This window comes from Crocodylus siamensis, chromosome 5 (genome assembly GCF_052110815.1).
Source record: "Crocodylus siamensis isolate JL-2025a chromosome 5, ASM5211081v1, whole genome shotgun sequence".
NCBI lineage: Eukaryota > Metazoa > Chordata > Crocodylia > Crocodylidae > Crocodylus > Crocodylus siamensis.
This window is the reverse complement of record NC_143399.1, coordinates 181,236,629-181,262,375: the sequence shown is the minus strand read 5'-3', so window position 1 is coordinate 181,262,375 and position 25,747 is coordinate 181,236,629. Positions and strand designations below refer to the sequence as shown.

The following is a 25,747-nucleotide window of genomic DNA, read 5'->3' as shown; positions in this document are numbered from 1 at the left end:
AATTTAATTGACGTCTCAGTGAGAAACACCATACAACATGCACAGAGGATGTTCACAAAACTTACCGTGATTGGCGTTCTAAAAAAACCCCCTAGAATACGCAGATTCAGATTAAATGAGGTATTTATCATGCTTTTTATTCTGAATGGAATAGCCCACATAAAAATTCATCAGGAAACAGTTTTCATTAAGTTTTGGGCAAACCTAGAGTACAGCGGTAATTGTACAAATGCACCACAGCTGACCTTACATGAAAAAGCATGCTCATAATTTCTTGGCTTCATTCCAAAATAAACTCAACTGGTTTCACACAAAGTAAACTATTCTTGTGGCAATCTACTGTGGATCTCTGATTTAAAAAATATAAACTGAAAAAAATGTAATCTGGCTTGCTTTTACAAAATGAGGGGTTACTTTTTCCCTGCAGCTGGAATATAAAGGGTAACTGCATTTATTTATTTTTCCCTAGGGAAGTAGCACCCTCCATATCACATTGCTTAGTGTTACAAAATGTGACACCAATATACCATGCTTCCTTCTTTTGCTATTTAACCTCTCTAAAATAGCATTAAACTTATAAAGACAAAGAATTAGACAACTCTTCAAAAGCCACATGCACAAGAAATATACTTTTATTCCATGCAGTCAGTATCTAGTTATAGAAAGCAGCAAAGAGGGACATGTTTAAATGTAACTCCCGCTTTGACTGATTCTGTTACTTACCCTTCATCTGTCTGCTGTCTGTTGAATAAGCCAGGCACAGCTCAAATTTCTGGCTTTCATTTTCCTCCATTGTCCCTGCCTACTGCACAAGCTTTCCTCTCAAACTTTAAAACTGCAGCTTGAAAAACTACCAGAAACAGCCTCCAGGAAAAAAAGGAAACCACCCTCCTCTACAGCACAAAGTTCCTTTAAAAAATGAACTGCATTCCAGAAGTCCAAGTATTCGCTATGGATCGGTAATGGTCCTCAGTGGAATGGTGGGCAGTACTTCCAGAGGCTGCTGCTGCAGCTTGCTGCTGCTGCTGAAATAGTCCCTGAGCACTTCTCAGTGTGGGCCCCAACAGGTGATGGTCTTTTCTGCAGGCAAGATCCTAGCCTGCTTGTTTTCCACAGCCCCCAACTACACATATCCTGCAGCCAAGTAGCATTATGAAAGAGAACATTTCAAACATGATTACAGGCCTGAATCTCTGCTGGAATCCGAATCCTTTGCTTTTTAAATCTCTGTCATGGGACAAAGCCTTTCCACAGAGTATTTTTTTTAACACATAACCACGGAGCCCACAACATTCCTGATAAATGCTTCTCTGTCTTTTTTAACATGCAGTTTAAAAGTAATTCATTATGTAAACACTCTGAGGTTTTGTTTTCTGGTGAATACTTTCAAGCTGTTCACAGAGTAAGTAGAATGAATTTAAAACATAAAGACAGGCCTTTTAGCAAAGCCAACAGAAAGGAGCATAAACTACAGTAAGCTATACGGGAGATGGAACGTTGGCTAGCACAGACTTTTGAAGTGCAAATAACCATAGATGCAACAACAAATCATAATTTTTCTTCTAGTTAGATTGGAAGCAGGAAGCCTGCAGGAGAAGCAGTAGACCCACTAGGCTGCAAGATAGTATAGCAAGTGACAGAGGAGAATCAGTTTTCACCACATGATCCAACAGAGAATACCAGACTGGAATCTTGTCTATTAAGGTGGTGAAGCCAAGGCATGATCACAGATAAATGAGTAAAAAGAAGACGTGCTGGAACAAACTGAAAAATTAAGGAACATTACCAAGAGCAGAAGGCATATCCATCCAAGAGTTCTGAACAAGCTTAAAAATAAAGCGTAGCAAAGATTCTAAAAATATATGCAGTTTCCCATTAAAATCAGCCATTACATTTGGAGCTATATCCAACAGGATAGGTAATATAGTAGCTATGATTTAAAAGAAAATAAAAGTCACTTGGGTAAGCCGGGGAATTCCAACCTGACTTCAGCGTATGTAAGTACTTGACACCCCCACAATGAAGAAAGGTTGTAAGGGACCTGCTTCTGGAGGTTCCTTCTTGTGGGAGTATCTGGATGAAATGGTGAAACTTTTTATTTAGATGTTTGTTTGAAGAATTGTTGTAATTTTTCTTAAATTTAGTAAAGAAACTCAAAGAACATACCATATTTCACTGAATCCAAGATGACTTTGAATTTAGGATGACCACCTCTCCAACAACTAGATTTTATAAATGAAAAATTATAAATTTCTTAAGATTCTCCATGTACAGAATCTAATTAGTGGAAGATTGTTTTAAATTTGTCCCATCCACTGCTGTGGTGGAGAAAGCAGAAACAAGGGAAGAAGGCCCCCTGTGCCTGTCACCCCTGCTGCCTGCATGTCCCACCATGTGTCCCTTGTCAAGTGCCTCTCCGTGCCTGTGCCTGCCCCCTGCCTCCCATCCCTTGACCTCATGCCTCTGTATGACTCCCATTCCCTGTTTTCCCACCCTTTGATCCCCACAGCGGCCTTCCCCCTCACCCTTTGCTCCCTCCACGCTGGTGCCTGTCCCTCCATGCCCTTCCTTTGTACCCCTGCTTCCCCTTGCAGCCTGTCCCCTCACCTCCCATGCCTGTTACTGACCCCTCAACTCCCTGTCTCCCTAGCACCTGCCCACCCTGCAACCTGCCTCCTTCACCCTTTGCCCTCTGTGCCTGTGTAGGCCCCCTTACCTCCTCACCCTCTACCCCTGCTGCAGTCTGCCCTGTCACCCACTGCCCCCCCATGCCTGTGCCTGATCCCTTCTGTCTGTTTGTACCTGCCCCCCACAACCCTCTGCCTCCTCCCTTACCTTCTTCTGTAGCTCTGGTCCTCTGGGGCACTCAGCAGCAGTGACTCCCTCAGCCCAGCCTGGCCAAGGACAAGTGGCTGCAGGTCCCAGCCAACCCGAGTCAGGGCTGGAGGGACTGGAGCAAAAGGTAAGGAGAGACAGGGGAGCAGGAGGTGGGGGAACAAGTTGCAGGGAAGAATAGGGAGTAGGGGAGCAGGTCTAGGAATAGGAGGAAGGGGCAGGAGGCAGGCTGCAGGTTCTTCCCTTCCTCCCCTGTTGTGGTCCTGCCAGCTGTGAGCCTGCTCCCCCACCCCCAGCTATCCTGACTTGGGGCAGACAGCAGCTCATTTCTGGCTTCAGCCCCAAGCCTGGGTCCTAAGCCAGAGTTGAGCTACTACCTGCCTGGGGCAGGTACTTCAATCCAAGATGAGTCCTATTCCCCTGCCCCTGATGGTGATTGGGGAAAAAACCCTCATCTTGGATTTGAGTAAATTTCCCTTATCTAAAATAGATAAACTTCAAATCCTGTAATTACCATTAACAATATTAAACTACTAAATAATTTCAAGAACACTTTTTTTCAAAACTGCAGAAGTTTCCAGCAATTCAAAACACCAAACACAATACCTATTTGAAAGAGAAAAGCAATCTAAATATTAGCATGCTATTTAAGATCTGCAATATAACATGCTAACTGTTCTGAATAAAAACGATTCTCTAGCAATCCAGCAGTTAAACAAAACATACTGCGAGATGTACAGTTTTTCTACTGTAATATTTTATTAACCTGAAATTACATTACACACGCACTGATTTTTGCATTAGAGACCCAAAAATGATGGGCATCGAATTCAATTGCCGTTGAGCTCTGTCACACTGGAGACCATGCCTTTAATGGCCAACTTTGGGAAGATCTTGTAGATGTTATGAACAGTCAGATGGAATTGGAACACAATAAAACAGAACTCTTGCAAGCATCCCACATACCAAGGCTATGTACTGACAGTCAGAAAAACCCAAGGCAGAATCAATCCAACCTTTGTGGGGTCTCTTTAAACTGAAAATATTGGATCATGGGCAAACATAACATACGTTCACTCTGGGGATGTGGGTGGTGCAGGGGAGGCATTACTGCACACCTCCCAGTCTGGCAGCTGAGCAGGGCCATCCTTGATTGGCTGTCAGGCACATGCCCCCAGCCCCTGCTGTGACTGCAAACCCTCCCCTGCCCAGAGACCTGGGCTTCCAGAGCTGGTAGTCATGGTGGCCTATCCACCCCCAGCAGTGGCTCTCCTAGCTGAGGTTAGCTCAGTGTAAGCCCCCCCATGGTGGGGGCTTTTCCGCTGCAACTTGACTGGGAGATTGTCCCATTCCTGCCCCTGTGCTGGTCTCGGCCTTTCAGCCAAGGGGGACAAGGGTGGAGGAACAGAGCCCCCCTTCCCCAGCCACCACCCCCCACAGCTGGGATCTGCACAGTGCAGGGGGGGACCCCACAGCCTGGCTTTCCTTTTTGCAGCCCAGCTGAGTAATCACCCCAGCACCGCTCCCATGCCGGACCCACCCCCTCAGCCAAATGGGATGGGGGGGACACACAGAGCCCCCCGCCCTAGCCATGGCCCACCACTTGGGGTCTGCACAGTGTGGGTGGCCCCCCACAACAGGGGCTGTTCTCCCCACAGCCCGACTTTCTTCTCTCGTAGCCTAGCTGGGCAATTGAGGCTGGGCGATTGCCCAACTGGGCTGTAGGAAGGAAAGCTAAGCTGCAGGGGGAAAGCCACTGTTGCTGTCCTCCCTGCCCCCCTATGTCGTTTTAGACTCCTGATCTAATGCCAAAGAACCAATTTTGAAAGTTTGGGGTCTGAATCCCCTCAAAATAGACAACATGATTGGGGGTTGGGGAGAGAAAACTACTACTATGAAACCCAGAATTAATATACTAAAAGGGACTACTGGATCATCAAGTCCAGTCATCTTTTACCACAGACAACCTATATAATACTTGCCTAAACTGATCAACTACATCTTAAAACTATTAAGGTATTTTACCTGTATTGCTTTTCTGGAAGATTGTTGCAGAACCTCAGTCCTCTAATGGTTAGACATCTTCTAATTTGTAGCCTGAATTTAGTTATGACCAATTAAAATCCAATTAAAATCCATGTGTTCTTGTGCCAACAATTGCCCTTTAGAATTTAAGAAATTCATCTTACAGATAGAGAAATATTGCTGCTACTCTAACTTTAATGGTGATGCCTTGCTAGATGCATCCTAGGCTAAAATTTGCCTGTTGATCAAACTATTAGAATTTTCCAAGAAAAGGAATTCCCTTGTTTTCTGGGGATCAGAAAGCTCTGATCAGAGTACTGAATCAGAAAAAAGGAAGCCCAACAAGATCTTATAGCTCCCACCCCTTCACAACTTTAATATGTACAGCTACACTTGCACAACACATAAGCCAAGGTCTCATTGATTTTGCGGCAGCATTACCTGTGAATTTCCATATAAGGCTGAATTGTTCTTGAACAATCTTTCCTCTATAGTAGGTACAAAATCAGACTTCAGCTTGGGACATAAACGTCTTCTTCTGATTTTCTTTTGAACAAACATATATTTTGTGATCAGTACTATAAAAATTAACACTCACATTTTTCAAGATGTTTCTATGAGCCCTTTCTTCCCCGAATCCCATAGCAGTGATGCTCTACAGCAGTGGTGTTCACTCTTTTTGGCTGGAGGACCAGATGGGCAATGCCCAGGCCATCCATGAGCTGGACCTGGCTGATGATCCCTGGCATGGGGCAGTCATGACAGGGACCAATCTGGCAGCACAGAGGGAAGCAGGGGACATCCTAGCTCCAACCTGACACTTTTGGGGGACAAGGGGTAGAGAAGGGGCATAGGCCAGCCCCACAGAGGAAAGGGGTGTGTCCAAGCCCCAATCCAGCCACATAGCAGGAGGGAACATGGCCTAGGTCTACAGGCAGAAAGGGGACATGGTCTATCTCCAACTCATCCCCATGGGAGGAAGGAGGCTTGAGCCAGCCCCAACCTCCCCTGTGAGGACAGGGGATGTGGCCCAACCCCATCCATCCGGGGAGTGACTTGGCCCCAACCTGCTGTGTGGAGCTAGGGGTTTGGGAATTTGGCAGTGGGGGAGGCTGCCTGTATTTATTACCACTGCTTCCCTGCAGCCAAATTTCCCAATCTGTGGGGAGACCCGCAGACCTGATACCTATGGCTCCACAGCCACATTTGGTCTGTGGGCCAGAGGTTGAGCTCCCTTGCCCTACAGGATCTTTCTCCCATCATAGGACAGTTTTTTTAAGTCTTCAAAACTCAATTGCCTGAAAAGAAGCTGGATGTACTTAGAACAATTTGCAAGAATTGCTTTTTGTCTGCAGATTTACATTAATAACTTTCACATTCACATGTGATGATTTCAATGTCACATCTTACAAGTCATCTCACAGCTTGTTTAGACATGAAATGTAGCAGCATAAATAGTATTAGGATAGACAGGCCTTTATTCCACAAGGATCTGTTCTCAACAAATAACACTCCCTGTACTGAATGATCCTTGCTGAGCGCCGAGTTAAATGTACAATACACAATTATACATTCACTCTTTCTCTGTACAGGCAATACAAAGGACCAAGCCACATCCAAAATTGTTATTCTCAGCCAAAATGAGCTTAGTACTTCACTGTAAACTCATGTTGCCCAATATCCTTCTGCATTGTGAATGTTCCAAGGGGGAGTATAGCTTTGTGATGAAAGGAAGACCTGCAGCCCTGCAAAATTTAGGCTAACCTCAAGAGGTGCATCCAGACAAGCCTGCATGTGCTGTTTGCAGCATCTCTAAGCAGTTTCAGACACAGCAAGGCATACTGGGGACAAAAAACACAATGGGCAGCAAAAGGCACACAGGGAACAACAAAACTTTGCCCAACTGATATCTCTCTCTCTCTCTCTCTGTCTCTCTCTCTATATATATATGCATGCATGTATGTATGTATATAGTGGTCTTTTGTTTTAATTGTGGAAGAACATGGATTTTTGGAGTATTTTAAAGAGTGAATTTGGGATTTTTTTATTAGACATTTTGCAGTTTTAAAATAGGGAACACCAGGATTCCTGCTAGTGAGGCAGGACCCAGGCAGAGGAGCCTGCTCAGGGCTGGCACCCGGGACCCAGCTGGAAGTGACTGACCTCACCACTCGGGGCCAGGAGGACATGCTTTGACAGTTCAAAGCAGGCCACCACACTGAGAACGTCTTCCAGGCAACAGGTGCCCAGAAGGCAGGGTGGTGGCACACAGGGCAATAGTGCCACACAAAGGCCAACTGTGCAGCTACAGCCCACTGGCAGCTGGTCCAGAGGTGCAGATGCCTCTGCTATGGCTGTGCAGTCCCTGTCTGGGTCTGGCAGGTGCGCAGCCTTGGGGCCACATGCTGTCACAGGTGGCAGCAGGTCATAGTCAGGCAGCAGTCCCCACTGCCAGACTGCTGCAGTGGGTAGAAGGTTCAGAGAAATCTTAGGTTAGGGCTGCTTCAGCAGTACATCTGGCACAAGGTGCCAGATACCAAGTGGCTGGGTCTCAGAAGCTCCTGAGATCAAGTTGCCCTGAGCTACTTGCCAGGGCAGGTTTTTATACTGGTGGGGCCAGCACAGGGCAGATTTTTATACTGCTGGGGACAGGACAGGTGCTGGCCCCAGGCTCTAGCTCCCCCTGCCTGCAGATCCAGGAGGAGCTGGGAAGGGTTATTTTCATAGATTTCATAGATTTCATAGACATCAGGACCGGAAGGGACCTCGGGAGATCATGGAGTCCAGCCCCCTGCCCAAAGGGCGGGAAGTCAGCTGGGGTCATAGGATCCCAGCAAGATAAGCATCCAATTTACTCTTGAAGGTGTTCAATGTAGGTGCTTGACCACCTCCGCTGGCAGGCTGTTCCAGACCTTGGGGACTTGGACAGTAAAGAAATTCTTCCTTATGTCCAGCCTGAAACGGTCTTGCAGGAGTTTGTGACCGTTCAACCTAGTCATCTCTTGAGGCGCTTTTGCCCCAAGTGGTACAACTTGCCTCATACCAAAGTACATGTCTGGGCACGTGTGCTGCAGCAAAAATCCCTGGCTCAAATTTGTGCCGCTCCTACTTAAGCTGCTGCAAGCACATGTGTCAGCATGTGTGGACACACCCAAGGATACCAAGGTAGCTAGAGATAAAACTGGCAATTTTATAGTGATGTCCTATGAAGATGACTGGGTGGAGACTATCTGGTTGAAAGTATTAACTGTTAAGTTAGAAGTTAAAGTTAGATGAATCTTACTAGTTTCAGCACACTTGTCTTCATGCATACCAGAACTGCTACATTTTTGCCTTTCAAAATTAAGTAATGTGAAGCAACCAGCTTTCAAATGATTTCCATACAGAACCATAAATTACCTTAGTTACGCTTGAAATTCAGCCCAGGTATGCTAACAGTCTGGAAGAAGGATGAATTTGATTTTTTCTTGGACTTCAAAGTGTAAACACTGATAATATGTAAAATCTGGGCATGTGATAATAAATTTTCAGAACTGCAGGTGTGGCAAATTTTCAACATAGCAGGTCTGGAATTAAAAATACCATTGCTATTGACAGTAAATAGCATGTACATATTTAATAGGAGGCTGAAAATATACCTCTCAAACTGAATATCATGCAGTAGGTATCACCTGCCTCCAAGACAAAACCATAACAACAATTTTTTGGCTCTGTCTAAACTATTTTCACACATCCAATCACAATTTTTGGAAAAGTAACTTAAATAGGCCTTCACTAGAATATGATCATTAATAAACTTGATTAACCAGTTCACAACAAGCAAACATAACTTCATTCATCCAGAAATAAAAGCAATTCTTTTTAATTACTTTATTCAGATATGGACCTAATTAGAAGAACATTTGCTAATACAATATTCAGCTTTAATTATATTAAAGAGTAATGGTCCAGAATTACTTAAAACACTTTTGTTTTACTATGTATATAAAGACAACAGTTAACAAATGCTGACTGAGCTTAATTAGTTACATTTACATTACACAATACTGGCTGAAGCACTTACTCATATCTGATGTAACTGGGGAGTTAACTTACTGATTGCTATATCACAAGATATCTTGACACATCATATACAATTTACCCAAAATTAACTAGCAGATGTGTGGCATAATCTGTACTAGAGAAATCCAATCTACACCCTATCTTTTGGTGGAAATAAGCAGCAGATATAATAATGTCTGTTCTTTCACTAAATTTAAGGAATCCATTCTGTAAATTTAAGGAATCCACATTCAAGTAACATGGAACAGACAAAGGACAAGAAGATTTTCTCAATGTTTGGGCTTAAGTAGCACTCTCCATGTGTTGTTTGTTGCACATCACTTTTAAAAAGGTAGCAAGTTACTGCCTGAATTCTCTGGGAGATGGAGACAACCACTTTGCATGACAAGGTCCATACCAGAGTAACTGTCCAAGGCATTAAACAGCCAGTAATTGTTCCTATGTAACCTTGAGGAATTGAATAGCTGAGCAGACACTCTATTAGTTATGAAACCTTCAACTCTGGGGCACTGATTCATATCTGGTTGTTTGTTGGTAGCGAACAGAAGTCATTTGTACCAGACAAATTTTGCTTAGATTAAAATCAGAGAAAGTAATTTTTACTGTAAGACCCTGGACTGACTATGGGATCACTAAAAATCATCATGGTGGTAGCTCTTATTTCACTTTTTAAGAACTTAGGAGAAAGCTTGGGGCTGAATGGACCTGGAAAAAGTGAACTGCGCTGTCACTTGTAGAGGTCATCTTGCCTGCTCAGTGCTGAAACTCACAAACAAGCCAAGTGAACATATTTGTATGCTATCATGTTGTTCCATGGGCAGGTCATGAACTTCAGTCACTGGCACCATCTAAAACTAAATTCATTTCTAAAGCAAAATGATTGTGTTCAAGCAGTGTAACATAAAGCCGTAACATTAGCTCACACGAACAAAATGAAATAAAAAAAAAAGTGAAGTTTTTCAGTGTCAATCCACAAAACAGAGTAGTGAAGCAAATTGTTTTTTACCCTGCTTTAAGAGTAAACTATTTTCTGGTAATATGGAATATTATAGATTCATAGATTTGAAGGCTCAAAGGGACTTCTATAGTCTGACCTGCATTCCACAGACCCCAGGACTGCCTGAATTAATTTTTGTTTCAGATCCAAAAAACAGTAGTTAAATTGGAGTGTATCTTTTAGAAAAGCACTGAGCTGTGATTTAAAAACTGCCAATGATGGGCAATCCAACACAGTCTTTGTTAAGTTGTTCCAATCCTAAATATGTGTACTTTCTGTTCAGTCCACCTAGCTTCAACTTCCAGTCATTAGATCCAGTTAAGCATTTGTTTGCTAGACTGAAATGATCAGATTTCTGTGCCTTATGTGCATACTTACAGGCTGTAATCAAGTCACCCTTCTCTTTTATAAGATTGAACTTCATAAGTCTGTCTTCTAAAGAATGTCTACCAGTCCTTTAGTGACTTTTTTGAACCCATTCCAGATTTTCAACATCTTTTTTGAAGTGTTGACAGCAGCACTGGACAAAACAGTCCAGCAGCAGTCATCAAATACATAGGAAACATATATTTTCTCAACTTCCTCTAGATAAATGTTAAATAGCCAGGAAATAATCCCAGCAGGTCCTCACTAGAAATATAGCTCAACAATGATTTCCTGGTCGCAGTTTTATTTTGAGACTGATCCGTTTGCCCAGTTTTAATCTATTTAATATGACATAGTGATTCTGTATCATTCTAGTTCCTTAGTCACGATGTTTTGCAGCACCAAGTCAAATGCCTTCCAGAAGGCCATGTATTACATTAGTACTACTTCATTTAATATCCACACTTTTAATCCATGAAAAAGCATAAAGTTAAACAATTTTATTTTCCACAGACCCATAGTGATTCACATTAATAATACTGCAGTGCTAACTAGCCTGCTAGCAGCACTATGCAGATGCAGCTACATACCTTTGAGTTTATGAGACAGACTGACTAAAGCACTGCAGAGTACTTGAGGATGCTACTGTTGGGTACAGAACATTTCCTACTTTGATATGATTAAAATATGTTCTTGCAAGTCATTTTGTGGAGCACAGCAAGTTCACAAATTTGTATGCCTAAACACACGTGCGAAGAGAAGCTATGGATGAGTGAAAACATAGGAAGGCCAAGATGAAATCCTCTGCACAGAACACAAAACTCAAAAAACACATTGCATGCAGACTCCCTTACTCAGAGAAGTACATTATAAACTGGCAACTGGGCATAGGTGAAGTCTAGACATTTCTGTGGGACAGAGGCTTCAAAATGACTTATTGTGGTGCTTCACCATAGGACTAAAGCAGGCTACTAGCCAAAAGCAAACTGGTGGCCATGCTGGAATGCTCTTATCAATGCAGCATTGTATTTCCCTATGCATTCAGTCCAACTCCCCAGTTTCCAAGTTGTGCTACTCTGCAATACTCCACCTGCCGTTCAGGATCAAGCACCATGTAATGTCAGTAGTCTCCATTATTAAAAAGGGTTTCCGGATGGTTCATGATGTGATGAGATCCTTCCATTTTTTATGGTCAACTCAACTCAAGCCTTTCTCCATATGTAGTTATAACTACCTGATGGCCATTTGGTCTCCTTACATGAAATAGCTGCAGGTCCCACTTCAAGACAAGGAACCCTGGTGTGATTCTAGTCTCTCCCCAAAGCAGGACTGCATATTCTGAAAGAGTACTACACAACTTAAAAAGCTCTTGTAAAAAAAAAAAATGTATTGATATTCAGACTCTAATTTCTTCCTTGTCTTAAAACTGTATGTGCCAACTTGTTGGATAATGTTATATGGCTGGACACCTACAACTTCTATGGGTAAGCTCAGACCATCAAACACTTTGTATGCATGATGAAACATTCTTTTTTTCCCCTGAAATTCTTCCTCCTTCCCTATACCCCGAGGTATTCAAAATATGTGATGAAGCCTTGAAAACAGTAAATATTAAAACATCCTATAGGGGATAGGACTAGAAGCAATGATCTCAAACTATAGCAGAGGGAGTTTAGGTTGGAGATTAGGAAGACCACCTTGACTCTAAGGGTGGTCAAGCATTGGAAAAGGCCAAATAAAGAAGTGGAATTTCTATCTCTGGACATTTTCAAGAGCAGGTTGAACAGACACTTGGCTGGGATGGTTTAGACACTGATTGTGACTAAGCAGGCGGCTGGACTAGATGACCTTGTGTGGTGCCTTCCAACCCTACTTTCCTATGATCCTGTACAGCAAACCACAGAAAAGATTAGAGTTATCATAAACAAGTATTATTTTTCCAGTAGAACAAAACTTAACAGAATGTGCAACATGTCAGATGTTCTCTTTCTAACTGAATCTTATCTGCTTCAGTAAGCCTGGACACCATTGACCAACCACAAAATAATTTAATAAAATGTTTGCCTTTAAACAGTAAAATAGAATAAAACTCAAAGAAGATAATTACATGAGCATTCTGTTTTAATGTGAGATTGCGCCTTAATTTGTTCTTGTTTTCATGTTATAATTTTATTAAAACGAACAAAGATTATATTGCAGCATTGCTGCCACCACTAGGACCATACTCCATTCAAAATGCTGGAATGTTGCCATATCAGCCTTCACATAGGCATCTAACCAAGAATACATGAAACATACAATATCAACTGTAGTAAACAATGTGGCTTGGTTTAAAACTACACACATTGAAAAAAAGTTAACTTCTGCTTTTGTGAGACACCAAACAAATAATTGTGTAGAAAGAAATGACCTTTTGTTCTTGGCAGTTTCAATAGCTAGAGTTTAATTAAATAAAAACTGTACGTGGGTGGGAACAAACACAGTGTGGGGGATGTTTTTGAGGAAAGTGAGGGAGAAGAGAAAAGAAAATCATTTTGAATACATCTGCTGTATCTTCAAATTCTATTTTTCTCTAAAGTCAAGTATTTCGGTTCTGAACCATTCTTTTTTGGATGAACTGTTTGTTCAACAGGGCTGTGGTGAGCAAGACTCCAGCCTTTGACTCTAAATTGGTCCAGCTTTTTAGTAATGCCAGAACCACAGACAATTTCTAAAACATGGCTTATTGCTGGTTTTACTCATGTCTACAAGATCTGTTTGTACGTAACAGAAGACGTACTCTAGTGATCAAAGGCTGCAAGCTCGTCTTTATAAATTATAATGATATTTGCAAGGAATCATAACAGCCTGTTTAATACAGATCTTATAAAGTACACATGGAAATTTTAAGATTGTTAGAAGATTGCATTTTTGTTTGAGCACAGCTTGAAGAATGTCGCTTGATTTAATAAGAAATACAAAGGGTACTTTGATGGCTCTTGAGTCTTTTAAAAATAAAATATAAAGCAACAGAAGTCAATTTCATTCTAGCTACTTTCAGAACATGCTCCCAAAGGTACTGGAAGCATTATTTCAATTATCAGTAGACAATCATTAAAAATTGACACAGTGGTAGTAGTATTACTAGCATAAAAAAAACCTTCATAGGATTCCTTTCTCTAAAATTGCTTCTTTTTATTGGCTTTCAGACAATACTCAAAGTGCATTTTAAATCTTTGTTCACAACCAGGAGAAATGTCCTTTGTTTTAAATAAAAGTTAAGATTCACATGTAATCACTTGATTCCAGGAGCTATGAGCGTAAGAAAAATACAATATACTGCAAGACTCTCAATCAAATGATGAGTTGACACATCTCAGAAGTGATAAGTCAACACAGGGCACATCTACATGTACATTAATGCACGGTTGCTACTGCGCATTAAGTTTAGTACCTCTAATGTGAGGTACTACATAAATGCACAGTAGCCAGGACTACTGTGCAGTAGCAATGGCGCATGGTCTTTTTCTGATGCTTAATGAGAAGCAGACAAATTCTATTGTGCATTAGTGCATTAGCACAGTTTTGCCATGATGCACTAATGCACAGAAGAGTTAGTCTGCTGTGCATTAGGAATCTTGTGTAGATGCGCCCACCATATTCTAAATATTCGTTGTTGCTGTTTCTCCCAGTCGCCCACTCTAAATTCTACAGTCCATTGATAATGGCAGGAAGATATTTGAGAGGAGAGTGCCAACAGGACATTATGTTCTTATGACTGCAGGATTTGTTTTCTAACAACCTGGAGAATCACAGGGGCAGATTCTGGCTTCATTTAAATCCATGCAGCCCCACTGGCTTGTGTTTACAAAAAAAATATTTGTATTCTTTGTGTGCATGAACTCTGCCTGAAAACAGAACTGTAAGACCTTCATTTTCAGTACAGATTGATATTTTCTCCTGCACTAGTCACTTTTGGTAAATATCTAGAAGTAAACTAAATAAATAAAAAGCTCTGGGACCATCCCACACTGCCAACACATCATTAAACTAGCTACCTAGCGAGAAAGTAATCACTGCTGACTAGAGTTATTTGTAGTCTCTGTAAATGCTACTTCACCTGATCTTTACAGATACACATGTATTTTACTACATCATCTTAGACATATCAAAACAGTTTGGTATTTATAACTTCATAGCTTCACAATGCTTAAGGCCACAAGGAATGATTCAATTATCTTATCTTACATCCTGTATATCACAGAGCATTACATTTCACGTAGATATCCTCCTTTCTAAGCCCAAAGAGTACACTTAGGTGGATAAAGTACTTCAGTCCTCAGAAAACTAAACTGTGTGCCCCAGGTAGAGAATAAGAGAGACTGAGGTGCTATCCATGGTTGAGATTCATGCAATCTCTAGGAACTAATGAGGTGAGATACAGCCGGATGTTTCCAGATGATCTGCAGAGGAAGCCCAAGCATACCAAGTTACTTGCCAATCTAATCTGAGGAAAAATTCCTTTCCTAACACCAGACCTGGTGATCAGTTTTAGTCTGAACATGTGAGTACAGCAAGTCATCCAGGCACCTTAGAAAGATTTCTATAACTACCCCAAAGTAGTAGTCTATCAATCCATCCAAAGACTATTTGCAGATGCAGGCAGTATCTTAGTTAGCACAGCAAGCTAGAAAACAAGAAGCACAAGACAAAATGGAATATATCTGGCAAATCATGTTCTGAAGTAAAGAAATTCCTTTCCAGTCTTTGCAGCCAACCAACAAACCCCCTACAGCATGAGATTTGATGCTGGTTGGTGTCTTAATGCAGAGCTGCAAGTGTTATGTTGAGGACAATGCAAGCAATTTTGTACTCTCCCAGGCCCATGAAGGAAAGGAATAAGCAGGAGCATTAACACATTCACGCACCTGAAGGGACCACCATGATCATCTGGTCTGACTCTCCACATGTGTAGCATTTTTCCCAGAAGCTGGATTAAGACATATCTTTTAAATCATACCATTTTAAAGGCTCTAACCCACAGGGAGTTCTCCACCTCTCCCGGAAAGTTGTTCTTTTGTTTAATCATCTTCACAGCTAGAAAACTGCATCCTATTTCAAAGTTAAATTTGTCTAACTTTACTTCCTTTGGATTTTGTTATGCCTCTGTCAGCAAGACTGAAAAGCCACCCACTCTCCAATATCTTTTCCATGTGTAAGTACCTACAGGCAGGGATCAGGTCACATCTCAACCTTCTTTGAAAAACTGATTAAGGTGAATTCCTTAAGATTCATAACGCTTGTTCTCCAGCCTTCCCTGGAATTCTCATTAGTATTTCCACATTCTTCTTGAAGGATGGACATAAGAATTGCCATAGTCCTTGCTTTTAAATCTGATAATTCAACACTAGTATTGAACAAATGTACAAGAATTACTCCTGAACTCACTGCCATATAACAGTGCCATCTAACAACTGTGCAATATAGTGTCCCTTGTGAAAAGTGAAACTCAAGTCCCAAACTCATGGCTCCACTCTTTCACTACCTGGGGCCAAAAGTAATGTGAAGGAAGAACACATATCCCTTGGAGAACAAGAATCATGTTTCACACCTGGCTGTGATGAGTCCTTCTGTCAAGTGCTGATAGTGGGAGAGAGAATGCAGTGGGACACTACATTACATTGGAATATGGTTCCTGATGCCTGTGGTCACTATGGAAGATAACAAGGAAAAAAAACACAGAGCCATTAGGCTCTAAGAGAGATGCAGAGAATCCTTTGGGGCACAGTGGTGAGCCAGAATGGAGTACTTGCCTATTAGATGGAGAAGTCTGCCGCTTAAGATTTTCACCAAGGTTTAAGTTGATTCAGAGGCAGAGTATCTCTCACACATACATACAAACACACTTTATGTCAAGAGATTATTTAATTCCCCTAGTTTTATAACACTTGCTTTTGCAGAATGTCAATGGAATAATTACTTGCAGTACAACACACTGGGCACATCTACATATGTCCTTACAGCGCTGTTGTTACTGCGCCGTCATTTAGTACTTCCTTTCAGAAGTACACGATGTGCACAGCACATGGCTATTTTTAGCTCCTCCGTTGCCATAGCAATATGCTATACTGAGGGAGTCCATTGCTATGGCAACATAGCTGCAGCATCTTGGTTTTTACCCACAGATGTTATGTCACCATGGTACATTGCTACAGTGACACAGTATCACATGTAGATGGGCCCTATTTCTAGTTGATCACCTGGAATGGTTTTAGCCAACCATTTGAACCCAATTACTTCCTGTCTACAGCAAGGGACCAGATTTGATGATCTTATAGGTCCCTTCCAGTCCTTCTTTCTATGATTCTATATAGTAATCTTCAAGAATATTTTGAAATATATAGATATCCATTATAATACAGGATAGCAAAGTATAAAAAATAATATTAGGGACCATTTATTTATTTAATAAATTACTTTCCTGGTGGATTAATATTAATTGCTCATAACATGATATAAATAAGAACCAAACAGAAGTCCATTATATACTATTTCAGCCCCAAAATATAATTCCATTTAATTAATTGCAATTTAGTTTAAGTAGATTAGTTCAATGTGCAGAGATTGAACTGATTTAAACGTGGATAGACATTAACTTTTGAATCAAGAAATGCAGGCACATGTCTGCAGTGGTTCAGGCTCACAGGGGTCTAGAGTGAGGCCTTCCTTCCTTTCCATAACATTGAGCTGAGGGGGGGAGGGGGGCAGCCCCTGCAGGACGTTATTATTAGGGAGGGGTTTAAATCCCTACCCTGGCCTGCACAATCCCCAGCTAGAGTGTGCCTGGAAGGGGAGGGGGAAGCAGCCCTTGCCAGGCTTTTCCCCTGCTCACTGCTCAAGGGGTAGAAGTATTGCCAGATCTCGGCTAGCACTTTGAGGCAAGGTGGGAGCCAGGGGAAGAACTGCTTGTGTGGACTGCATGCATTGGTTGATGATACTGAGCTTTTCAATCTCTCTCCCTCTGATTCTTCATACTGTCTGCAGCAAACTGATGGCACTCACAGGTCCCATGCATTGCAAACCAGGTCATTTCTCACACCTCGCTTTGTCCCCTGTTGAACACTGACATTGCAGGCTTTGAAGCAAACAAGCTAGCAAGGAGCTTGTCAGAACACAGAGCTTATCAGCATATCAAGCCCTACAAAAGAAAACAAACACATCTCTCTCATTAGTTTCAAGCTCTTATCTGCAGTATGCATTTGCATTTACAAGCCACTGGCTTCTAGCCCTAAGCAGACACTGTTCTGTCTGCCTTTGTTCCAGTGAAATTGGAGACACACATACAGACACCTCTCAGCATTAACTAGCATCTGGGGGGGGGGGTATTGCCAGATGCCAGCTGGGGTCCCTGCTATGGGAGAGGGGTGGGAGGGGGGAACCCTGTTTAAGCAGCAAGTGGTGGGGGGAGATGGGGCAGAGGGAAGTCTGGCAGACATTGCTGTCTCCCACCTCCTTCTCAGCCAGCTGGAGCTCCAGCTAGAGAGGAGAGGAGTGGGCCAATCCTGCTCTCCAGTGCAGTCTGCCCAGCCCAGGGATGAAAAGCATGCTGGGGGACTCTGATTTAACTTAAACCAGGAAGGGGTCTGGGACAGAAGTTCCATAAACTGGTTTGACCCAAATCATTTAAGTCTGACACTACATTTAACCAGTTTTATCTTAAACCATAGTTTCATAGTTTCATAGTAGCTAGAGTCGGAAGGGACCTAGGTAGATCATCTAGTCCGACCCCCTGCCTTAGCAGGAAAGAGCACCGGGGTCAGATGACCCCGGCAAGGTGCTCATCTAACTTCCTTTTAAAAATCCCCAGGCTAGGAGCCTGCACCACTTCCCCTGGAAGCCGGTTCCAGGCCCTAGCCGCCCTGACTGTGAAGTAGCGCCTCCTAATATCTAATCTAAACTTACCCTCCGCCAGTTTGTGACCGTTATTCCTGGTCACTCCTGGCAGCGCACGGGGGAACAGGGACTCCCCCAATACCTGCTGATCCCCCCTGACCAGTTTGTAGCAGGCCACAAGGTCCCCCCTTAACCTTCTCTTGTGGAGGCTAAACAGGTTCAGGTCCCGTAGCCTATCCTCATAAGGCCTGCCCTGCTGACCCCTGATCATACGAGTGGCCCTCCTCTGAACTCTTTCCATATTGTCCACGTCCCTCTTGAAGTGTGGCGCCCAGAACTGGACGCAGTACTCCAGCTGCGGCCTGACCAGTGCCGCATAGAGGGGGAGGATCACCTCCCTGGACCTGCTCGAGATGCATCTGTGGATGCATGACAGGGTACGATTGGCCTTCTTGACTGCCTCCCCACACTGCCGGCCCATGTTCATCGTGGAGTCAATGACGACTCCAAGATCCTTTTCCGTCTCCGTGCTGGCAAGAGGGGAGTTCCCCAACCTGTAAGTGTGGTGCCGGTTCTTCCTCCCCATGTGCAACACCTTGCACTTATCAGTGTTAAACCCCATCCTATTCTCATCCGCCCACCGTTGCAACCTGTCAAGGTCAGTTTGTAGCCTATTGCACCCTTCTAGTGCACCCACATCCCCCCACATCTTAGTGTCATCAGCAAACTTGAACAGGGTGCTTTCTACCCCCTCATCCAAGTCACTGATGAAGATGTTGAACAGTGCAGGCCCGAGGACCGAGCCCTGCGGAACCCCACTGCCCACATCCTTCCAGGTCGAGAAGAACCCATCCACTACCACCCTCTGGGTGTGGCCCTCCAACCAGTTGGCGACCCATTTGACCGTGTGGGCATCGACACCACAGTCTCCCAGCTTTTTGATGAGGACAGGGTGAGAGACAGTGTCGAAAGCCTTCCGGAAGTCCAAAAAGACTACATCCACAGCAACCCCTGCGTCTAATGATTTGGTGACCTGATCGTAAAAGGCCACCAGGTTGGTCTGACAAGACCTGCCACTGATGAACCCATGTTGGTTGCCCCTGAGCATGCATTCCCCCGCAAGGCCCTCCTGGATGTGTGCCAGGATAATTTTTTCAAAGAGCTTACCCGGGATTGAGGTCAGACTAACTGGCCTGTAATTTCCCGGGTCCTCTTTTTTTCCCTTTTTGAAGATAGGGACCACATTGGCCCTCTTCCAGTCCTCCGGCACCTCGCCAGAGCACCACGAGTGCTCATAGAGCCGTGCCAGGGGTCCCGCAATGACCTCAGCCAGTTCCTGTAGAACCCTAGGGTGAAGATCGTCCGGACCAGCGGACTTGAACACGTCCAGCCTCTCCAGAAGTACCCTAACTAACTCCTCGCTAACCCTTGGCCCAGGCGTGTCTCTCTCGGGGCCCGAGGGGGGCCCAGCAGGGAGGTGGCTGAACTGGTCCCTACTTAGGAAGACAGAGGCAAAGAAATCGTTAAATATGTTAGCTTTGTCATCTGGCGTGATGACTAAGTTGCCCATCGTGTCCTGCAGGGGCCCCACATTACCCGGGACCCTCTTTTTACCCCCTATGTATTTGAAGAAGGACTTCTTATTGTCCTTAATCCGGGAAGCTAGTCCTATCTCCAACTCTGCCTTGGCCCTCCTGACTGCCCCCCTACATCCTCGGGCGACTATAACATAGTCCTTCTTGGCGATGACCCCATCTCTCCATTGGGTATATGCCTCCCTTTTAGCAAGGAGACATTCCCGGATGCTCTTAGTGAGCCATGGGGGTTTATGTGTCCTCCTGCTCCCTTTGACCCTTGTTGGGATTACCTCCCTTTGGGCATGGAGGATCGTCTCCTTAAGGAGCAACCACTCACCTTCGACATCTGATTCCCTTCCCCTCTGGGTCCTCAGCGCTTCCCCAACGATCCTCCTTAGCTTGTTGAAGTCAGCCCTCCTAAAGTCTAGGGCTGTTGCCTTGCTGCAGCCCTTTGCCACCTTACGCTGGATGGTGAATTCCAGCAAGCGATGATCACTGTCTCCCAGGTGGCCCATCACCCGCAGCCCCCTCACCAGGTCATCACCCGTGGCCAGCACCAGGTCCAACAAGGCGTCTCCCCTGGTGGGACTGTGCACCTCCTGGGTTAGATGGAGGTCCTGCACTCTGGCTAAGAACCGACGTGAGCGATCAGACTTGGCTGACTGCTCCTCCCAGCAGATGTCTGGGAAGTTCAGGTCCCCCATGATGACCACATCCTTAGCCCTCACTGCCTCTGTAAGCTGACCTAAGAATTCCTGGTCGAGCTCTTCTCCCTGGTTGGGAGGTCTATAGTAGACTCCCACCGTTAAGTCTCTCTCCCCTGGACTGCCTTTTACTCTAACCCAGAGCACCTCAGAGTGCCCCCCCTCTACCCCCTTGCTAATTAACGAGGAAGTATATTCCTCCTTGATGTAGAGTGCTACTCCTCCACCTTTCCTTCCTATCCTGTCCTTCCTGTATAGCCTATAGCCCTTGACACTCACCGCCCAGTCATGCGATGAGTCCCACCACGTTTCTGTGATCCCTACTATGTCAGGGCTGGTGACAGCTAGGAGGAGGGCGAGTTCCTCCTGCTTCTTCCCCATACTTCGAGCATTCGTGTAGAGGCATTTTGAAACTGGTTTATGTCCAATGAACATATGTTCTGTTACAGGTTTAATCCGGTTTCTGATCACTTAAACTACCTTATGTGCAATTTTGGGCTGTCCGAAGCCCAAAAGTAGAGCCAGAGTGCATATCTAGACATCCCTATAAGTCCTCTCTCCCTGTTGATAATACAACATATGGCAGACTTTTGGAAATACCCCTGAAGCAGGGCTTAGGTGAATAAGGTGTTAGTGTGCTGGCAACACAAAAGTTGCATATATTCAGTGCTTTGTAAAAGCCTTTAATGAGAAACTGGACTTGGAGGAATTGAAAGAAGAATACTTGGATCCCAGTTTAGCAGGTATACATCCTGAAGGGAGGCAAATATTTAATGGCTATGTTGATGCAGCAGTGTTCTTTTCCTGGCCCTGGGCTTTCAGATTCAAAGTCATCACAAGTCTCTAAGCAGCAGTGTTTTGGCCTGAGGTTCCTATGACCATTATTTATCATGCACTTGAGTTTAGTCACACTCCAATTGAAGCTGCACTGTTTGTCCCTCCTTGTCCAAGCCCCTTCATATTCTTAGAGCTGTTTTCACATCACAAATAAAAACACCATTGTTAAAAAGTATCATGTTTTCAGTTCCTCAGTAGTCTTCATCAGAACTGGATTTGCTATATACTGGGCATGTCTACATATGCACTTTAATGCACATAAGCCTATATTAATGCACATTAAAGCATCACAAAAAACCATGCTCTTTAGCTAATGCACATTACAATAGGCTAATGAACATTTTTCTAGTACCTCACAATGGAAGTACTAGGTTTAATGCACGTTACCTAAAGAGCATCAATGAGGGTGTAGATGCACCCACTAAGGATTAATATTTGTGTTAGTAACTAAATCCCACTTAATTTCATAGAAGTTGTCACCAGTCATAAAAGCCTAGCAGCTGTATTTGCTATATGATAAGTAACTCTGAATATTAGGGCTGTTCACTCATTGAGGCGATATCTCATTAAGCTATAAGTATAAAATTCAACTACATACAGACAATTTGGGTGCATTTCCACATCACCCTGCATTGCTGTAGCAATGTGCTACATCACAGTATGGTGTACTATGGTGATGTAGCGATCACAAGTCTACACATGATCAGCAGCTACTTTGCCATAGAGGCGTGCGCCCCCATTTTAGCATGCTGCTGCAGTGAAGTAGTGGTGAAATCTAACCATGCGCTGTGCACACAGCTCAGTACAGGCAGTTACTGAGCCATGCTTTACTACTTCCAAAAGAAAGTACTAAAGCATGGTGCCATAGCAACATCGCCATACAGCAACATGTAGATGCACCCTTTAAGACTCTTTCATTCAACACCTATTTTAAGTGTGTTAGATACAGATATAGATACAGTCAAACCTAGAGAGGCGTTTCTTTTAAACTCTTCTCTCCTGCTCTTCCTTTCCCATATAAAGTAACTCTGCTAATGTCTATGATCATAGATACATGGTTTTAAAGTTTTACTTGCTTGTGCATTATAAAGCTAAATCACAGGATTTTCAGTATTCTTGAAATGTAGCTTCTTCTATTAATAAAATAGAGTTAGAAGAAAAAGTGGGGTGAACAACAGAAATGAAAAGCTCTTGGAAAGCCACAGCTGATGCTGATTTTTTTTAAAAAAAAACAGTCTTTATTCTCACTCCTAATCTTGTGGGCTCAATCAGTTTTCAGTGAATCAGAAATTTACCCAGAAGGGCACTACTGCTTATAACTCCTGCTTTTTCCTTTTAGGAACTACCCTATGAACTCTAAACACTCCTTCCTGATTTCAGAAAACATCACATCAATCTACAAAGAGAAACTTAGTACACTGCAGATAAACAGGTGATGTGTGCGAGACCAGTGGGTACAATACAATCCAATCAGTCCTGTCTATGTTAATGAGAATTTCTATACCATATATATGCCAGATAAGAAGTGGCAAAATCTCATTCATTGTTTTCCATGGGAGCATTTGTAATATACATTTCCCTGTGGGCACCAAAATGTAAGAAGAGTTTAAAGTGCAGTCACCCCACTCCTAATTCCATTTGGGACACCAGGGGCACATCTACACATGTATTTACCCCAGCCTAGATTTACTGTGCAATAAGCTACTGTGGGGTAAGGGTATTTGGGTAGGTGTTTACACATGACGGGATTAGGGAGGAAATTTGCCCCCAGTTCCCTGCAGCCTTGCAATGGGCCCCTGCTGTCACTGGGGGGAACTTCAGGTTCCTCCTGGGTGCTAACCCAGAGGCTGACAGGGAGCACTGGGCCAGGAGACAGCTGTCTCTTGGCCCTGGGGGGCTGACACCTGTTGGGGTGGGGAAAATGTCCCCATAGCCTGGCAGCAGGAAGCTCCTGGCCCTGGCTCCCTGATCAGGGTCATGGGGCTTGGAACGAGCTGCAGGGGAGGGCAGGTCCCAGTTCTGCCAGTGGGGCAGCAGGCAACTTTCAGAGGCAAGGAGCTATCTCCCATCCCCAGTGGACGGCTGACTGAGAACAGATTTGGCTCCCAGTCAGGTGTCTACATGCGAACTATGGCACCCTTACTAATGCTGAGTAAATTTGCTACTTGCATTTCCAGGTTACAAATTTACTCGGTATTAGGGAAGTTTACAACAAAGTACATATGTGCACAGATAGACGCACATGCTTATTTCACAGTAAACTATGCCAATACAAAGTTAAGCATCTCATTTAGATGCACCCCAGAAGTCTCAAAGCTAAAGTTTTTTTGGCCTCTCCTCCTCTATCATTGCCATGTAGTTGCATGCTCATAAACAGCAATCCCAAACAAACCAAAGCACACTAAGGCTACCTATATAAGATGTCAATGCTGAATAAGTGCTGGCTTCCAGTAAAAATGCACCCTGATTTACTGGCATATCTACATGAGATGCTACATCACTGTAGTGATGAACTATAGCTACATAGCTCATTGCTGTGGTGACACAGCATCAGTGGGTATAAACTACTGTGCAGTAAGGTTGTAAATGACACATGCACCACCAAGACTGCGCAGTACTGGTGGTTACTGCACAGTCATTTAGTACTTGTTTTAGCAACAACTTGCTTTAGTAACAGCTGCACAGTCAGGGGCACATGTAGACTTGTACACTGTGTACTAGCCTCCCTACAGAGACAAGCCTTCTAATTCTACCATAATAAGCTTGGTGGAAGAACGTGTTTAGAACCCAATAAAACTCAACTTTTAAGGAAGTGAATTTGCTCACCCTGTGATGATTATTTGTACTGTTTGCTCAAAACTGTCTTAAGCTTGTTTTTTTATTTCTGAAGACCTGGGACCTGCCCTCCCCTGCAGCTCGTTCCAAGCCCCATGACCCTGATCAGGGAGCCAGGGCCAGGAGCTTCCTGCTGCCAGGCTATGGGGACATTTTCCCCACCCCAGCATGTGGCAGCCCCCCAGGACCAAGAGAGCTTTATTTCTCATTGCATTTTGAAAGCACAATAGACACATGCTCTTACAGTTCAAACACCAGATGTTTTGTCTCTGAAAAGCTTTCCAAATTAATTTGCTTTTGTTACTTCCTCCGTTTATCATATTTCTAACTCACTCCCCTTTTCACTTCCAAAGAATGAAGGAGAACAGTTTTTATTAGTCAGAAGGGCTCTTGAGGACAAACAATAATACACCTTCAGTTGTACACAGTATTAAACTATTTACTAAGAAATTTTTCAAGGAATGTTATGATTGCCTGACTTGAAAGACACCTAGCCAGAATCTTTTCATTACATTTTCAAACATTTAACAGCCCTTTTTACTAAATGATCAAAACTTACAAAAAACTGATGGCAGTTTCATAACTGAGATTAGGTAATGGACTTCCATTTTAACAGGGAAGATGGGCCTGATGGAAATGTATATTGGAACTTATTGTCATCAAAGCCAATGCTCTCCTCAAATTAGGAAAACATGGACCTAATGGGAAAAGAAGATTTACAATCAGTTTATTAGTGTAATTAATGGTTACTTTCCAAATGAGGAGAGTCTTTCACTATCTTCGTGTATCTCCACAATACCATTTCATTACCAAGAAAAGCTGATGAACTGGGGCAGAAAAAGCATTATTTACTCTCTATCTCAGTATAAGAACTAGGGGGTCACAAAATGAAACTAGTAAGTAGTAAGGTTAAAACTAGTAAAAGAAAGTTCTTTTTTACATACCATGTGATTAAAGTGTGACATTTTTTGTCACCAGATACTATGGAAGTTAACAGTTTAGCCAGAATGAAAAAAGGGATTGAACATTTTTTTGAAGGATAGGGCCATCAGTAGCTATTGCACATAGGAGTTAGTGATACACAGCCTCTGAATCAGAATTTCCTAGACCTTAAATGCTAGAAGCTGCAAGTGAGAGAGGAATAGTGGAAAAAACCCTGGTCATACTCTGTTCACTCTCCCTTTCAGCATCTACTCTCTGCCACTGTGACACAGGACACTGAGCAAGATGGACCTATGGACGGGCCCACTAAATGCCAATTCTTATGTTCTTATATTTGCAACATGAATGTTTCAGAAGTATGAGGCAGTCTTGCAAGAAAAGGGTACCCATCTGCAATGCTGGCAGTGCACATAGGATGAAAAGAATAGAGCTTAAATACCCAGCCAGATAAACTAATATTTAGACAGTTCTTTCCTTCTCTTCTATTCAAGAGCTATGGAGCTATTTTATTCTGAACACAGAGGAAGGCTGATCATATGACTGCTACCTAGTGGGCAGTATGCAGTTCCCTGACCTCTTCAAACCCTTATACATGGGAGGAATGTTTGAATGTGGAGCTAGGGACAGAAATTACACATACACGGGTTTAAGTGACCAGAAACTGATTTAAACCTATAACAGAACAGAAGTTCAAT

General features: G+C 43.3%; 1 protein-coding gene across 20 annotated transcripts in view; it reads right to left on the bottom strand.

The window, feature by feature from the left end:
• KIAA1217 (KIAA1217 ortholog) overlaps positions 1 to 25,747 on the bottom strand; it is a 684,182-nt gene that overhangs the window by 277,390 nt on the left and 381,045 nt on the right. The window contains exon 1 of one of the 20 annotated variants that reach the window (XM_090047340.1): positions 724 to 1,127. The exons of 16 other annotated variants lie outside the window; for them this stretch is intronic. In XM_090047340.1, coding sequence (XP_089903466.1) covers positions 724 to 793 — 70 coding nt within the window. In that variant the 5' untranslated portion in view covers positions 794 to 1,127. Of the gene's footprint in view, positions 1 to 723; positions 1,128 to 25,747 lie in introns of those variants that run through there. 3 more of the 20 variants (XM_090047344.1, XM_090047346.1, XM_090047356.1) reach the window with 3 other exon arrangements.